Raw genomic sequence first — 17,220 nt, forward strand, 5'->3', positions numbered from 1 at the left:
TGGATTGCGTTACTTTTCCTTCGAAAAATTTTAATGAAGTAAACGACGGAAACTTTTCCACCGTGAAAACTTTTCCTTAATTTTGCTTTCCACTCTCCCAAGTAAACAGAGCCAGAGAGTTACCACTTACCACATGAGATCTTAGGATTGATACTCAGCGTGACCGAGCATGATCTCCTCCATGTCTTGGTCATTTACACTAATGGCTAGTAGTCACCCGTGATTTACCTCCTCCGTATTGACCTAGAAACGGATTGACGGGGACGCTAGGAGCGAGTGAAACGGATTGACGGAGACGGGGACGAACAAATTGTCTTTTGTTACCACATGAACCAATTAAGACTCTAAACTTTATTCTCCACTTTTTCTTTTATTTTTAAATATTTTTTAAAAAAATGTTTATGGACATATTCGTCTAAACCTGTTACGAAACCGTCCGATCAAAACTCCTTCAATCCCTGCTGTAGATCAATACGGCCTCGATTAATATGCAAACTGAGCGGCCCAGATTAATACCAATCCGTGCGTCAACAAATGATAGAATTCACAAAACCATATATCAATTAAATTTACAGTCGACAGCCACTGGCAAATGCAGTAGCTTGTGTTGCGGATAAAGTATCTTGACTTGCAAGTCGCATCCAAAGTCAAGACTAGATGCTTTGCTTTCATCTCCTTTCTTTTCTCACGCTTTGTTTGTAAACTTCTCCTCTTTGTTTCTCAAAGAAGAAGGAAGCATCAAACAGCTAGCAATCATGATTGAGTTCGCGCTGGCAGCTTTGGGATGGCTCGCGCAGAGCATCATTGGTGCCTTGGTCGGGAAGGCCGCCGATCGCGCTGTTCAACAGTTCGGTGAGCAGCATGGAGTTGAAGAAGACCTCGAGAAGCTGAAGGATTCTCTCGCCAGCGCCATGTTGAAAATCAATGACATCGAGAACTTGTGGCTAAAAGATGATGAGAGCCGTCAGCAGAGAGTGAAGGAGTTGCTGATACGCCTCAAGGATGCTGCTTACGATGCTGATGACTTATTGGATGAATTCCAATACAGAATTCTGAAGCAGCAGATCGAGCAACGAGGAGATGAGGCTGGTAACCGAGCATCGTCTTCCTCCTACTCCACTCCCCCTCCGAGCAAAAAGATAAAAACTTCATTATCTAGTTACACCAGTGGCCTTTTCGGAAAAGGGGATGATGATGATAATAATAATGATGTGCAGAGAATGAGGGAAATAAAGGGGAGGCTAGATGACAACTCAGTTGCTCTTGAGAAAATTTACAGTTCTCCGGGGGCAGAAGATGATAGAGGAAAGAAACAATTGGTGTCCTCGTCGAGTCGGCAAACGAGCTCCCTTTCGACCGAACGTCAATTGTTTGGGAGACGCAATGACCTGCAAGAACTCAAGGCTAAGTTGTTGGAATCAGAAGTTGCATCTGAATTTGGCCAAAGTGGATGCTCTGTTTTGTCTATTGTGGGTATTGGAGGGATTGGGAAGACCGCTCTGGCTCAGGAAGTCTTCAATGACAGTGAGGTGAAAGAATACTTTAAGCTCAGAATTTGGGTCTGTGTTTCTGAAAATTTCTGTACAGATAGGTTGACCAGAGAGATTTTAGAGTATGTAACCATGGTGAAGTGTGATCTCACTAATTTCGCTGTTCTTCAAGAGGTTCTCAAGGAGAAGATCACGCCAGAGAGGTTTCTTCTTGTATTAGACGATGTGTGGAACGAGGACAGGCACAAATGGGAGAGCTTCTGTGCACCATTGAGGTCTGGAAAGCCTGGTAGCAAGATATTGGTAACAACTCGCTCTAGGAAGATTGCTAACATGGTTGGTGATGTGGATCCCATTTGTCTAGAAGGTCTGGATGAGGAAAGCTTCTGGGAATTTTTCAAGAAATGTGCATTTGGTTCTTCAAATAGCGGAGCTCATCATCCTCATTTGGAAGCCTTGGCGAAGAAGATGACTTGCAAGTTAAAGGGATTGCCGCTTGCAGCAAAGACTCTAGGAGGGTTGTTGAGCATGAAGTTGGATGAGCAATACTGGAAAAGCATTTTAGATAGTGAAATGTGGCAGCTACCTCAGCAAGAAAATGATATTATGCCGGTGCTACAACTGAGCTATCAGTACCTTCCACCTCATCTCAAGCAATGCTTTGTATTTTGCTCCTTGTTTCCTAAAGATTATAGATTTTCAGAATCAGAGTTGATCGTGATTTGGATAGCAGAGGGAATCATAGTGCCTAAAGGAAGTATCAGAATGGAGGAGTTAGGAAGCTACTACTTTCATGAGTTAGTTAACAGGTCATTCTTTCAAAAGTCACAAGATATAGAGTTTATAATGCATGACCTCATACATGATCTTGCAAAACTCATATCTAAGGACGAGTTTTATAGGACTGAAAAAGACATACTCTCTGAAATTCCTAGCACAATTCGTCATCTTTCAATGCACGGAATGGAAGAAGGTATGCAGATAAGACGTTTAACAGAATTCTCTCATTACAATAAATTACGAACACTAAGGTTGTCAGGACCATACATTTGCAAGAGTTTTATTCTTGATTGTGGTGTTTTGCAAAAAATAAAAAAGATTCGTGTTCTTGTCTTGAATAATTGTGCTTTGGAAGAGTTGCCCGATAGTATTGGCAAGTTGATATATCTCCGCTCTCTCAACTTATCATACAATTACATGATTCGAAAGTTGCCTGAGTCATTATGCGACTTGTACAATCTGCAGTCACTGATATTAAATCATTGTGGTTTGGAAGAGTTGCCTAACAATATTGGCAATTTGATACAGCTCCGCTATCTTGACTTATCCTGCAATAGCAACATTAGAAGATTGCCCAAGTCATTATATGACTTGTATAATCTGCAGACATTGATATTCTCCCGCACGGCATGATGCAATTGATCATCTTGAAAAAAATTGATAGAGCAAATGAGTATTCCTGAGATAATAGAGGTCGGGAAATTTACTTTTCTTTAGAATTTGTCTGCTGGAGGCTGAAAGGCAATCAAAGAGCTGGCACTAAGGGGGCTGTTGGGGTTGCTGCTGAGAAGGAGATGAAAGCCAGTGGAGGAATCAAGAACGTTGCAACTCAAGTCGTGGGGAGGGAGATATGAAACAGGAATTGTCATATTGCAAGGCATCTTTTCATCCAGATTTTATTTCCACTTCCAGAACTGTCTACGATAATATACGATGGACTGGTAGTGTTGTGTTCTTCAGCCATCGTCGTATGTATCTTCAGCTACAATCAATATGTCTGGTCTGCCATAGTTTAATCAGTCAAGCAAATCAAAATGTAGCAACTTGATATATTTTATCTCAGTTTCAGTTTTATCATACCACACAATTTCCCTGTTTGATTTATTTCAAAGATTGAAGTGTTAACGGAGTTCCTAGTGGCGTATAAAAAGACTAAAAAATTTAAAGATTTTATCAAGAAGTCTAAAAAAATATTTATTTTTCTTATAAAATTGTATAGCTATTTTATTAGAGGAAAAAAAGTAGGAATAAAAGAGTTTTAGAAACAAAACAAGACCGTAATACATTCTGCCCATCATACGTGCCATGAAATATACTGCTCCGCACCACATATCTACGTGACGATGGTGAACTATAAATGCATGGCTCGATGGTGGATTCGCAAGCTAAAGCGATGTCCCGCCTCCATTTGCGGATCAGTTTACTACACTTGTTACAACCACAAAATTGCACCATATGTAGAGCTGCAATTCTGCACGGAAATGTCCGGATAGCTTAAGGAACTTATATTTAATTAAGAGCCAAACTCATGCCGAGTAATAATCAATTGCGACGACCAAACACCCAAGGCAGCACCCGTATCATCATAAGGGGGCAAATATTCCTCAAATTGTGACAGCAAATTTACTATCGTTAATGATGTTCCACCATACGACAAATAAAATCAATTGTCTCAGATCGTCATGGAGGAATACCAAAAGCAAGGGGGGAAAGCATTCTGCAGAACCTACAAAGTAGAAACTCATACGATTTCATGATATTCCTTTTGGGTACAGAGCGTTGTTCATCTTTTGCATCTCATTGGGTGGAAATGCAGATCTTTAATTAATGATCTTCTATCTTTTTTAAGTCTTTCATATTGGTTGTATCCACCCTACAGACGACCAAAACAAAAGAACCAGATCAGTCTTTGTGATGCAAACAATTTTCTAAAGTATAGAACTTTACTGAAGAATAAAATGGGAGCCTAGACATAGAGAGCAGATCTCCTGGTCCACTTTTGGTCCACAAAAAGTGGACCAGGGAATGAACCACTCACAATTGCGGTCGAATCGTAGTCGCAATCCGGCCGCAATTGATTGTGATTCCTTCCTGGGTTCACCATCCCCCTCAGGGTATAGTTTGGATTCGGGCGGACGGCCGGAAGCCGCCGAAGGTAGACAAGTGGTCAGACTACCGGGTGCCAAGCGGTGGGCGGCCTCCGGCCGCTCGCCTGAACCCAAACTATACCTTGAGGGAGACGATGAACCCAGGAAGGGATCGCAATCAATTGCGGCCGGATCGCGACTACGATCCGGCCGTAATTGCGAGTGGTCCATCCCCTGGTCCACTTTTTTGTGGACCAGGAGATCTGGTCTCGCCTAGACATGTATGATCCAATACAGAAATAACAGTGGAGATTTGGTAGTATCAGAAATTTCAACGAAGATGATATAGTGCTATATCAAGTAGAATTTAAGCATGTTCAAAAATGCTGCACAGTATGCCAGCTATAATTAACACTGAAGCTTGTAAGTTGAACTTTTGCTGGGAGTCTCAATGAACAGGCCATCAAATACGACCTAGAGCCTCTACCATGTAGGCATAAAATCTTCAGCAATGATTTGGTCACAAAGTATGCTTAATTATATCATGGTTACAATAACTACTAAACTAAGAATCTGGATAGTGCTCCTAATCTAAAAAGGATTCTATTTTTTATACAGTTATGGTTGATAATTGATACAGGAAAAAAAAAAAGGGTCTGCCCATAGCAAGCAGAATAATGTAACTAGTAAGACAGAAAAGTGATTTTGGATGAGACAAATAAGGTTTAACAGAACAAACAAAAGAAGACAATGTGAGTTTCTATCGGTCAGAAGATCAACAATTTAATTATTCTATTAATTTCCACAATGTCAATGATTGAACCAGAAGTTGAGTAATCTAGGAATGAAATTTATGCAAATATGACATGGATACTCACGTTGTTCCATAGAGTAAAATCTTCTGAACTTTTGTGATATCACCACCACCATGGTTGTCCTCGATAAAAATAGTTAAGCTGGTGAAATATTGTATAAATCAGTCCATAGAGGCATTTACTTGCATACTTTGAAGAATGTAGTAGTAAAATAAAATTCTAGATACTTGTACAAAGCATTTACCTGCGAACATTTTGAAACTTGACGTACTTCAATGTGACTGGCTTCCCCTGAAATTTCAACATATATGAAGCATAACTATTAAACATACATGCAGTGAAAGCAATGTAGCTGCAAATTCTACAGATTAACACAAAAAAATAGATAGCATAGAAAAAATCACAAGAAGAAAGCATAGGTACTTCACCATTAGATTGTCAGGTGATAAACTGAGGGAGTCACTTGGTGGATAATCATTAACATTACTGCAAAATTATCAAGTGTTAAACAAAGAGTGTAGCAATATAGGGAAAATTCTAAAAAACTGTTTTCTTTGGGAAATTTGTAGTCTTGATAACAAGGATATCTAGAATCTATACAGTATACCTGAAGCCCATATGCTCTTTGTTTGCAAAGAGTTTTACTGTCCTAGGACCTGATAATTAAGAGAAGTGTTTTGCCATATCAACAGAAAGTTCAAAAGGAAAAAAGAAATCAACTCGGGAAGTACTGCATTTATAACATGTGAACCCATAGTCAACATCTCTTGCATTGACATTGTGATACATGGATCCCACAGATGAAACATGCGGTGGCATACATTGCACAATTGTGTTTTGGAAAAAAGAAATGGACTGCATTATTATCTATTAAGGTTTGAGAATTATAAAGATGCCTTGTCATTTACTAAGTAATTTAAAAAAGATATCTATATCAGCACAATGGGATATAAACAGTGACAATTATAAAAAGAAGCATGATGACTCCTATAAAAAAATATAACTAAACAAGAATAGTTCATGCAACAGAACAATGAGTATGTGAAGATAATTTTTACAGTACAGGTCATGCAAAATGCTTACTCTCACTTTTACAGGGTGTAACTTGTAAGCATATATTATATTGGCCTATTTTTCTATAGGCTTGCTAAGGAGTCCAAAACAATACAGAATCTTCAATAAGAAGTACTAAACAACTGAAGCAATGTGAAAGCCTCAGATTTGATGCAAGGATTACCATCTCAATCTCAACAATAAGCTTTGCAATGAAAAAAGGAACTTAGTTCCAACAGTAAAGTAGCTCAAACAGTAAATCTTGATTTTAGTATTAAAGGAGCCTCAAATTGAAGAGCTCATGGGCTAAAATACTAGAATCCCTTGTATGTATTTTAAAAAATCATGCACACAAAACATGTAGTGGAACAAAAAAAAATTAGTTTGGTTCATATGCATAAATCGAACACTATCTTCTCCATGGCATTTACAATTTAATCTCAATCTACATGAGTCATTAAAAAAAACATGTAAAATAACTAAGAAGCAAGTACTACTTGTAAAGTGTTGCCTATTCACGTATTTTAAAAAACATGCAAACAAAACACACATTTGGAACAGAAAAAATTGAGTTTAATTCCTATGGATAAATCCACACTATTTTCTCCTTGGCATTTTCAATGTAATCTTAATCTACACAAGTCACAAAATAATGCAAAATAACTATTCCAGCAAGCACCATTTGTAGAGAAAGTTTGCCTATTCCTATCATGGTAACTACAAAGAAAAGCTATTTTTACATGCAACGAACCTTATTACTAAACTATATTCTTCTCCAATTTGACATTGTTCAGCCACACAAAGGACAACTACCAGACAACCTCTCATTTACCAAAATTTACAATGAATTTTCTAGTTTTGTCATCCTACCTTGACTATTTTAGACAATGTGCTTCAAAAATGTTGGTTAAATTGCCCCCTCAAATTCTTATAACTCTTCTCTCCTTGAAGTTTAATGTTGGGCTTACATGCGAGGGGAGAAAGTAGGAGGGAGAAGAAATAGTTTAGGTGAAGAGAAAGAAAAGAAATGAATTATATTATCTTATTTCAATGTATTCCAGTCATGTAGTTACTTGATCAAATCGAAAGAAAAGAAATTATATAAGTCATTTGCTTTTATCGGATGTTTCACCTTCATGGGTAGAAACAGAATAGAGATATTGGATGAAATTAAATTCCTCCTCTCTATTTCCTTCGATATTAACAAGAGAAATTGGCAAAAAAAAAAAAATCCTTTTATTTTTTTTTTGTCTTACTTATAAGTAAAAAAAAGACACATAAGTTTCCAGTCCACAGGTGGAACAGAACAGGTTGTTTACTATGTAAATTTACAAAAATAATAATAATAAAACATGTTGTATATCTGTAAATCATAATCAGTTGGAATCGGAGTTATCTGAGTAGCAAGATCACGCAACTGAAGCAATAATATAAATGCTAAGCAGTTACTTGACATGCTAAAAAGAAATAAGAAAAGACACTCAGAATGGAAAGGGCTACTATATGATTAAACGTATCATAAAGTGCTATTATTTATAAAGCAATCAACAAAGGAAGATTATTTCAAATTGTAATCCTACCTGATATTTATTATCGCTAAACCAATAATGAATTATATCAAACATTAAAAGAGCAGGCCGGTTTTACAGTTGATGAATGGAGCAAAGAAAAGACAGCACCTTCCTCCTCCGGGCCCGTGATCACAGCCGAGTGCAGCTTAACCACTTGGGTGAAAGGAATATAAATCAAAAGCTGCTCGTCAGCGTCACTCTCCAGATGCAAACCATCGTCATCCCGGTAACCCTAATTTTGACAAAGAAGCAAAATGAACGATAAAATCATTCCAACGACAGAAACTATGGCATCATTCATGCTATAACTATAAAAAAAAAAAAAATCTGCCACAAACGATAGGTCACCTGCTTCAGAGTATTGGCAATCGGGTGATTCCCTGTCTGATTGAGGCACTCGACGCCGCTCCAGTCCACGAAATCAACGAGATCCACCTTTGAAATAGTGGGGGAAACAGTTTTAAAAGAGGAACTTTTTGAGACAGCGAGCTAGGAGAAACTTGAGAGAATTACCTGTCCCCGCGGGATCGCGGACGAAGACATCGCCGAGAAAGAAGAAAAAAAATGGTGTCGAGCAGAAAGAGACGAAGGGTAACAAAAGAAAATTGAAAGGGCATATTCGCCCTTCCAAAATTATATATACATATAAAGGATATAGTTGCTGTTACCTTTTTCAAATTTAATAATTTCACAATATACCCAAATTTGAAATATATTCAAAATGATATTTGTTTAAACAAAACTCCATAGGTAAATACTTTCATTATAATTTTAGTATACCACAATCTTTTCATTTTAATGTCAAATCAAATTCAATAAATATACTTTTTTATTATTATTATTTTTTCTTGTTAGCAAATGTCCACTTGATAGTTCTACTTCTACATCAACTTGCTTGTCAGCACGTATCCTCTTGATAGTCCTGTAAATTTCTGTCAAATGATAAACATTTATCAAGTGAACTGTTGTATTATCTATCTGCAATCAAGAAATTCTCCAAGCATTTATATTTTGTACACGAAAGGGATCATTCCAAACTGTGGAGTTTTCTCCAAGCATTTACACATTCCACATTCTTGCAAGAAAATGATATATAGACAGGAAAGGGAACTACTAAAACAGCTTCAAGTAGTATTCAAATTGTTAGTACATGGAGGTTTAACAAACATCATCTACTTATCAGCCTATCAAGCTATTTCATATTAAGGAACTGGAACAAAATCTCCTGAGACCTAGCGTCAAAACTTCAGTTAAACGAGAACCTTAAGTTGGGTTTCTATGTTATAATGCCGGTCCTTTGAAGCTCTTGGTTAGCCATATTGCCGTTTCCCTCGGAGAGACCTTCCCAGGCCCGAATGGCTTCAGCAAGACACCCAACTCTTCGTATCTCTCCTGTTGCAACAGCTGAGCACTGAATTCAAGCAATCCCTCTAGTGCTTCCGCCCTCTGCTGATATGATGAAGGGTCGAACCTCCGCTGCCTTGATTCTGATGATCCCCTACTAGAAGCGTCTGTTGCTACTGTTGGATTTTGATCAGAAGAATCACTTCCTTTGTCACCTTCAGTTCGGTAAGTTTGGACAGTGCATTTGTCCTTTGTGATAGAACGTTCTCCGTAATGTGGAGTGGCTGAGGAGCCATGAGCTGATAATTTGGGAATTGGTAGCAAGGGATCTTCGGATGAAGCTAATGGAAATTCTGCAATTCTGTCTATTCGAGGGGAGTTGACTGAGACGTCAGGGGAATCAGCTCGGTGGAGAACGCTATAAGTTGATTTAGAACGAGTTTCGAATGTAGACAAAGGAAGAGATGCTCTTCGAGAAGCTTGGCTGATTCTATCAGCAGGAGTTTGTGATCCAAGCTGCATTAACAATCCAAATATTAGTTGAGTGCAAATAACTAATAATCTTGTGCAACAAGAGTTCTAGTGACACCAATGCACATTGAGTTTTCTGGATAGATAAGCATTTCTCCATCTAATTCAAAGCATTTAGACTAGCCAAATGTGGTATACTGGTCGAGCTGCTTACGGTGAACTTACTTTAAATAGGCATGATATGTAAAACTCAACCTCATAGTATATTATGAAATCATTTGTTCAGTACAATGGCAACCACAATGCAGTGCTAGTGCTGTACATATCCCAAAATGAAATCTTAATGACTGGAGCTACAAATTTAACAAGCTTGTGATTCAGGTTGATCACCTAGGCAATTATTTTGCTTATTGGGAAGTCCAACCCAGTAAAACAATGTAAAATCTGATATCTATCAATCAATGCTCTGAATACAATACAAAGGTTTATGCGAACAGGAAAGGATATGAAAGCTCTATATTTTAAATATCCAAATAAATATCTAATAGGTAAATCCTCAATATATTAAATGAAAGAAACACGACAGTAGTGTCATGGCCATACCGATTCACGTCTGGGTTTTGTATGCAATGATTTTGAGGGTTCCACTTGTGTCCTAGGAACCATCTTCAAAGTACTTGATTGTTCACTGATTGTTTTGTCACTACCCATCTCCACGACTTGGCTGCTGCCAACTGAAAGATCCTTTATCTTCTGGCTCCTAAAATTTGGGAAATCTTTAATAGTCTGAGTTAAATTTATAGTATCCTGCTTCGCAGGCTTGTTGAGTTTCAAGATCCTTTCATTGCCTAAAGATTTTCTTTTTTCCTTATCCTTGCACACAGAATCATCCTCATCATCTTGAAATCGGATTTTCCTTGCAGGATTATATGGAGCTCGGTTAATATGAAGCATATTCCTTGAAGGACTACACTTTAGATTGACTTGAAGTACATAAGGTTGGAGATGTGGATGTTTGAGCAGTTCTGCAGCCTGTTGATATCATACTTGTCTAAGGGTCTTTCGACTGAAAGAATAACAAAATAAACTATAGAACAAAAGAGAAGCTTCCAATATTTGCTCCTTTTTGTCAAAAAAACATACACTTGGCCTGTATTCAGGATTTTTTCTGAGCATGCTTCTAATAAGTCCCCTACTGAAAACAATAATAAAAAAATGTCAGCATAATTTGGATTAGTTAATGTGTCTACCTGACAAATTAAAAGAGGAGCTGATGCTTACAATGCGCCAGAGTATGAACTCGGTAGAGGAGCCACTATGGACTTGCTGATTTTGTTTATCAAAGCCTGCATATCCTACTTGAAAAAAATGGCAAGATAAGAAACAAACTTACATATTATTGTCAGCTGAATTAGATAACAAGTTTTAAACATTAAAAAAAAAATTCAAACTGACTTCCTTCACTTCAGTTCTGTTAAATGTTAACCACATCCTATCGTCCACAAGATATAAATAAACATTTTATAAAGAGGAATGGTAATCCTGTTTAAATGTTACATTCACATTCCAGCTTGCAAGATCTTTTGGTCTCAAGGCATAAGATAATCATGAACTTGAGGATATTTCTTTGCAATAATCTAATGAATCCTGAATCTATGAAAAGATGTTCATCAATTTATTACAAGATCCAAAATAAGGCATCTAATCAAGCAACTGTATGAAATGAAAACTATCAAGATAGCGATTAGGGACATAAGACCACCACAAACTTGAATTTCAAATCTGTTTCTTCCGCAACTATGACACTGCATTTTCATTTCATGTTATGTAAAGCTAAGTGTCCTCCAAGATTAGACTAACAGAAATACAGGATTGTACTCATAACTAGAGCAAAGGTAAGAAACAGATCAAGATTGAATAAGCTACAAACTTGTCTCCTCTTCCCTACTAGGATTCTTCTTTTCGTTTGCTGCAATAGGAAGCTGTGTACAACCACACAATGACATTATCATATAATAAAAACTAAATGCTGGTTAAAGGTAGAATTTACAGAAATAATAGAATGACGATCTTGATAACGTGTAGGAAATGGTACAACAGATACCAGTTGTACGATATCGACAGTAAAGAAACAAAAAATCTATATTTAAAATAATCATTTTTATAGTGTACTACTCATATCATAATGTGCTAAAATTGAAAGGAAAAAAAGACACTGTTTGTGACAGACTTGCTAAAATTGGCAATCTGCCTAAGATTGCTAGCCTGACCAGTAAATTACAACCATACAATGACACTGATCCAAATTTTAAAACCCTGATAAACAGTGATAGACAAAATAAATAGTCCATGAATAATTGTAAATAATAGACTTAATCTTTGTTCTAAAACTGGATTCAAATATTAACTAATTATAAACCCAAAAAAAAGAAAAAGCAATAGAATTGTATTTTGATAATTGAGTTATTAAAACTCACAAAAGCTTTGAATGCAGGCTTGAGAGCAGTCATCTCATAGATACAACAACCTGAACCAGGAATTTGAATTCATAGGTAATACAAGAAAGCTGCTGATTAGTATTCAGAAAGAAAAGAAAAAGGACTTTACCTAGAGACCAAATATCAGACTTGCAACCATAAGGAATATCAGCTAGAAGTTCTGGGCACATATAACTAGGAGTTCCTACAACCTGAATCAGGACCCAAAAGCTTCTTGCCAATAAGGAAATATGAAGAATCTTTTAAGATGCTTTGTCAATAATCATCTTTAACACTTACAGAACAAGCCAAATCATCTGAAGATAAAATTTTAGCAAGCCCAAAATCACCTGCAGATAATCAGCTATGTGTGATTGAAGGCTATAAAACTTTATACAAACCTGAAATTTTTTACTCAAATTGTGAGAACATACCTAGACGTATGTTTTGATCTCTGGTAAGGAATATATTTGAACACTATAAAACAGTAGTGAAAGGAAATCATTAAGCATGAAACTTACCAACAATTCGACCAAACACAAAGGTGATATTTAATTACCATGATAATGCAACTTACCTTTACATCACGGTGTAGTATATGATGGTTGTGCAAGTAATCAAGAGCCATAAGAAGCTGCACAAGCCACTTAGATAGCTTCTGTTTGCACAGAACAAAATAAATTGAAGATGGTTTGGTGAAGAAAATGCAGAAAAGAGAACAAATAACACAAAAATATACCAGAAGAGTACTAGATATGGTTACTAAGATCAATTACCTCCTCAGGAAAAAGGTGTCCACTGGCCTTCTTAATGGCTTCAGCCCTGTAACAAGAAAAGATGACACATCATATCTAAATCTTGGCATAAATGAATTTTTAGGTCCTAAACTACACTGAAAAACAAAACTTACATATCACCTCCCTCGCAATAACCTATAACAATGCTCACATAACAACCCTGAAAGAAAGCCATGGAAAGGTCATTAGGAGATCGTACATCACATAGCTAGTTGAAAGTTGGAAGAAGTTGTATATAATGTTCAACTCAAATCCATAATCGAAAATTTGGTGAGGAGAAATTCTAATAGGATTCTCCCAAAAATGTCCAAAGCTTTCCACTATATGTAAATCAAGAAACCATTATCTCGTAAATCTAATGACAAATATCAAGAAGTTAAATTCCAGGGAATCAACTTTAGAGATGTTCATTGGACAAATAGTATCCTTCGCATGCAGAACTGAGTTGATTATTGAGATCTACATACAAAGTTCTGTAAACAACACAATCTGCAAAACCTAAATCATCTCAGACATCGTTCATGATCAGGACATAAGTCAAACATGTGAACCCTTTTCTTGTCCTATCTGCAGCTAATTTATGGGAACAACATCCAAAGTGATCGTTGAGGTTTCACTTCTCCAATTTCCTTCTCTTATAAGCTAGGCAACTGTCACAAGAGAACCCAAACCTGCTTGATAAGAAATAAGAAAAATAATACAAAAATAATAATCTTAAGCAGAAGGTTGGTTTCAACTTTCAAGCATAACATTAGAGAAAGATGATCAGAGAGGGAGAGACATAGTAGCTTAGATAAATTATATATCATTGTTTTTGAACGCTAGAGGAAATAAACTAGGAAACTGTGTGGTCATAAAGCATCCATTTATGATCTGAATGCAGAAGCAGAAAAAAAAATTATGATAATAAATCAAGAAGATGGAAAATTTTAGAAAACCTTTTCAACCCAGGAATCTTTGTACTCCACAATAAATGGGTTTCTTACTTTTGAAATTAGCTCCATCTGCAACAGTGACAAAGATAAGCAAATGAATAAATAGCAAGAATTCTCTATTCATAATACATGCTATGATGCAGCATATGAACAAGTTGACTTCTTTTTTTTTTTTTTTTTGCCATATAGGTGATAAAACAAAAGAAACCACTATAGATAAAAGGTTTTAACTAGAGTAGGGTCCATGGAAAATTTGAGTATCCACATTCAGTTATCACATGGCAGTCTACACTTAACCCACTAACATGTGAATCCCAACGAAACTAAGTTAGGGGCATACTTTGCCACAAGATCTGAAGAAAACAAATGTTGCTTAGAACATCATAATGAATGAAAAAGGCTCAAACTTGGAAATATTAATTATTATAGAGTTGGGCAAGCTCTATCTAATAACTTCCAAATAGTGATCCAGTTGCAATCCAATAGCTATCATACTCCTAGAGGAGTCATCAAAGAAAAATTGTCTGATAATATGCAAAAAAAAAATGCCCAAGATGGAAATACAAGCTCAGCCATGAATATGCAAGTAAAAGTTCTCACTTCCAAGTGCGCAGACCGACGGGACCTGTTAGTTTGACGTGCCAAGCGTATCTTTTTCAAGACATACCTGCAGAAACAATCGAAAGAATGAGATAGCATTCCAGAAATGCGGCAGATGAGAGGAAGGAAGAAGGTGATATGGAGATGGAGAATACAAAGAACTGCAACAGCAAAAGAGATGGAGATGTAACCCTCACCTCTTATTCTCGACCTTATGCTTCACCAGTAGAGCCGACCCAAAAGCGCCTTTACCTATCTGCTCTAATACCTCATACTGCTCCATTTCACATCCAATCTTCTCGCAACTCGTTTATAGTAAAACGATGTTAGTCCTACAAACACAAGTGGAAATCGAACCTTCTTTTTCCGAACTGCGACCAAATGTTAGAAAGAACCCTATGTCATACACCATAAACTAATTTAATGTGATAACGACAGCAAATCAAAGCCGAGATCAGAACCGGACCCAAATGTGGACCTTTTAGGAAATCAAGAAGGGTAACGGAAGGGAAAATGCCTCCTACACAGAATGTGCAACGGAAGAACACATATAAGAACTCTAACAAGCATTTCTACCAACGATTAGCCAAGAACGTGGAGCACAGGAGGAGCGCCATTAACTGCATTATTCGTAGTGGATCGAGCTGGATCTCAGTCTCAGCCACCATCAAGCATTCATCACTGGAACCCTGGAAAGAAACAGACAGATGTAGAAGTTTCTCGCACTTTCTTGTACTTCGTCAATACCATCTCCTCCTCGCCATTTAAGGCAGCTCCACAATGCGCAGAAGAGAGCGGGGTAGAGAGAGAGGCGGCAAAGCGGATGAGAGCAGGGGACGTACCCAGATTTCAAAGTCTCGCCTTTTCTTCCCTCTTGGCCCTTCCCTTTTCTTTTCTGCTTCGCCCTCTCTCTCTCTCTCTTCTTAAGACACGAAGTCATCTCGCGGCGCCCCACGGGGTTATCTCGGCTGGTAAAGGCGTGGAAGTTTACCACTGAGAACATAGGTTCGAATCCGCAGGGCAACGGGGATTTATTCTCTATCCCTGTGCAAAAAGTCTCGGCCCACTGCGTACTTGCCACCGAGCTACCGTGATTTACCTCCCTCGTGATGACCCTGGGCAGGGTATGGCGGGGGCCCTGAGGGCGAGGGTTTCGCCTTTTGCCACGAAGTCATCTCGCGGCAGTGGACAGTCGACAGTGGTGAGCACTGCTTTCGCGTCCAGGTTTAAGTCACGACTTCGTCGACGAACCGCCTGACGCGGCGCGTTTGGACAAACGGCGCGCACGGGCTGGTGGAAAGGCCAGATTCATTATTCGTAACTTAAATCGTATAACTAGTCACGAGCGCGCCGAAACCGGAATCGGCTGCGGCTCCACTGCTACAGAACATTTGGTTAAACACGCGTGTATCTTAATCTTCCATTCAAAATTCGCTTAAATGTCTATAATTGCAGGGGGGGCCACGCGAGATATGCACGTGGCATGCTACTATTGGCTCTCTTACTGTATGAGCACGTATCGTCGTCCACCGGGTTGATAACTACCCAGCCGTCCATCTTACTCTGTTTCAGTGGGGAGGGCCCCACTTCAGACACCTGCTTGCTTTTAATAGACAGTGGGGTGGGAAAATGGGTGTGGTAACCTCTGGCTCGATTTAGCTCCGCTCACATGTTTGCATTTTGTCTCACTCACCTGCATATTCTGTTCTTCCTCTGTAAAATCTTCACAAGAATTCATATTTATCTGTTTATTAATATTAATTATTTGCAGTTCTTGGGATGTCTTCTTGGTCAAACATGTAGATTACAGTTGTTCTTTTGACCATACTTGCTCTTGCTTTAGCTTCCTCAGTGACACAAGATCCTCATGACAGTAATAACTTCTCCATCTCTTCAGCATGAAGAACAATAACTTCTTATTTCTTCATTTACTTCAGTTAAAAATAAGCACAGAAACCAGCAATGTCTGCTAAAGCAGGAACCTGCTCACATCCAAAGGCTGAAACAGCTACTCTCCCACTTTACCATTTCCACACCCACCAACAACTCCACCATGACTGCCAGAGAACCTGCTAATTTCTGACAGCAGAGGTAAGTGGTCTTGCTTTAAGGCCAGTAACTTCTCTACTCTTTTACTTTTCTTGTTTACCCCTGGGAAAGCTATGGATGGATGGATGGATGGAACAACCTCATAGATAGGGGCGTTGATCTCTTGACCTGATGGAGAGACGGATGTGCAGTGTTTCTTCCATGGCCACAGTGAATCTGCCTCATCTAGTTCCCCACTTGTTGCAGAGCAAGGGCTGAGGAGGGAATCTGGGGCAGGTCCAGTGCCCTCCCTTGTCATCCTGATTAGTCCTCATCTTGTATTGCATCTCCAGCTTTTCAACCACAACTACAGAACAATGAATACCTTTAATAAGAATATGAAGTTGCCACCGTCATTAATTGCATTTTTTTTTTTGTCCATTTCTGATCAACCATGCATCACCATATGGTGTAAGCTAAAAGATGGAACTTAAGTTGTTAGATTTTGACAGTAATAAATCAATATTTGTTATGGCTTTCTGTGCATGAGACAGCACTAAGCATGTGTTGTAATCAGTATTAATTTCTTAGCTGCATCAGAGTTTCAATCCAAATCATGTCCTTAATTGCCCCAACATTTGAACCCCAAACCATTACAAGCAACTCTTGTAATCCATGTTTGCATCCTTAGATACAAACAAGGAACACATGGTTTGCAGTTTCCTAAGCCTGGGTAGTTCCATTCATACATGTGGTATGTCTGCCTTGAATC

At 38.1% G+C, this 17,220-nt stretch overlaps 3 protein-coding genes across 13 annotated transcripts; 1 reads left to right on the top strand and 2 right to left on the bottom strand.

The window, feature by feature from the left end:
• Positions 1–608: 608 nt before the first annotated feature.
• LOC122014794 (putative disease resistance protein RGA1) lies at positions 609–3,354 on the top strand. The gene has a single exon (XM_042571227.1). The coding sequence runs from the start codon at positions 756–758 to the stop codon at positions 2,901–2,903; it is 2,148 nt and encodes a 715-aa protein (XP_042427161.1). The 5' UTR covers positions 609–755; the 3' UTR covers positions 2,904–3,354.
• Positions 3,355–3,848: 494 nt separating this feature from the next.
• LOC122014803 (PITH domain-containing protein At3g04780-like) lies at positions 3,849–8,419 on the bottom strand. The gene is made up of 8 exons (XM_042571238.1): positions 8,310–8,419; positions 8,145–8,231; positions 7,905–8,028; positions 5,780–5,828; positions 5,601–5,658; positions 5,417–5,463; positions 5,236–5,313; positions 3,849–4,143 (listed from the first exon to the last, which is right to left on the bottom strand). The coding sequence occupies exons 1-8, from the start codon at positions 8,337–8,339 to the stop codon at positions 4,095–4,097; spliced, it is 522 nt and encodes a 173-aa protein (XP_042427172.1). The 5' UTR covers positions 8,340–8,419; the 3' UTR covers positions 3,849–4,094.
• A 469-nt stretch (positions 8,420–8,888) lies between these two features.
• Positions 8,889–15,374, bottom strand: LOC122014820 (serine/threonine-protein kinase Nek2-like). Of its 11 annotated transcripts, none has more exons than XM_042571284.1 (17): positions 15,263–15,374; positions 15,042–15,109; positions 14,899–14,940; positions 14,618–14,791; positions 14,421–14,487; positions 13,824–13,889; positions 12,999–13,045; positions 12,865–12,910; positions 12,666–12,746; positions 12,523–12,565; positions 12,389–12,438; positions 12,219–12,300; positions 12,089–12,138; positions 10,893–10,966; positions 10,755–10,806; positions 10,215–10,643; positions 8,889–9,656 (listed from the first exon to the last, which is right to left on the bottom strand). In XM_042571284.1, the coding sequence occupies exons 4-17, from the start codon at positions 14,701–14,703 to the stop codon at positions 9,078–9,080; spliced, it is 1,752 nt and encodes a 583-aa protein (XP_042427218.1). In that variant the 5' UTR covers positions 14,704–14,791; positions 14,899–14,940; positions 15,042–15,109; positions 15,263–15,374; the 3' UTR covers positions 8,889–9,077. The 11 variants fall into 11 exon arrangements, with proteins under 11 accessions (XP_042427218.1, XP_042427196.1, XP_042427278.1 ...); XM_042571262.1 differs by having other exon boundaries at positions 14,887–14,940; XM_042571344.1 differs by lacking the exon at positions 14,899–14,940 and having other exon boundaries at positions 14,618–14,752.
• Positions 15,375–17,220: the final 1,846 nt, after the last annotated feature.

The sequence above is a fragment of the Zingiber officinale genome, chromosome 1A (assembly GCF_018446385.1).
Source record: "Zingiber officinale cultivar Zhangliang chromosome 1A, Zo_v1.1, whole genome shotgun sequence".
Classification (NCBI taxonomy): Eukaryota; Viridiplantae; Streptophyta; class Magnoliopsida; order Zingiberales; family Zingiberaceae; genus Zingiber; species Zingiber officinale.

What these genes read in the sequence shown, in the direction of transcription:
- LOC122014794 (XM_042571227.1), top strand. Translation starts at nt 756, where the DNA reads ATGATTGAGTTCGCGCTGGCAGCTTTGGGATGGCTCGCGCAGAGCATC.
- LOC122014803 (XM_042571238.1), bottom strand. Translation starts at nt 8,339, where the DNA reads ATGTCTTCGTCCGCGATCCCGCGGGGACAG. An exon ending in AAGTTTCAAAATGTTCGCAG is followed by an intron (nt 5,314 to 5,416) that starts GTAAATGCTTTG and finishes ATATTTCACCAG; the next exon opens with CTTAACTATTTTTATCGAGG. An exon ending in ATTTTACTCTATGGAACAAC is followed by an intron (nt 4,144 to 5,235) that starts GTGAGTATCCAT and finishes GGTCGTCTGTAG; the next exon opens with GGTGGATACAACCAATATGA.
- LOC122014820 (XM_042571344.1), bottom strand. Translation starts at nt 14,703, where the DNA reads ATGGAGCAGTATGAGGTATTAGAGCAGATAGGTAAAGGCGCTTTTGGG. An exon ending in GACACCTTTTTCCTGAGGAG is followed by an intron (nt 12,747 to 12,864) that starts GTAATTGATCTT and finishes CTGTGCAAACAG; the next exon opens with AAGCTATCTAAGTGGCTTGT. An exon ending in CAAAACCCAGACGTGAATCG is followed by an intron (nt 9,657 to 10,214) that starts GTATGGCCATGA and finishes TTGTTAATGCAG; the next exon opens with CTTGGATCACAAACTCCTGC.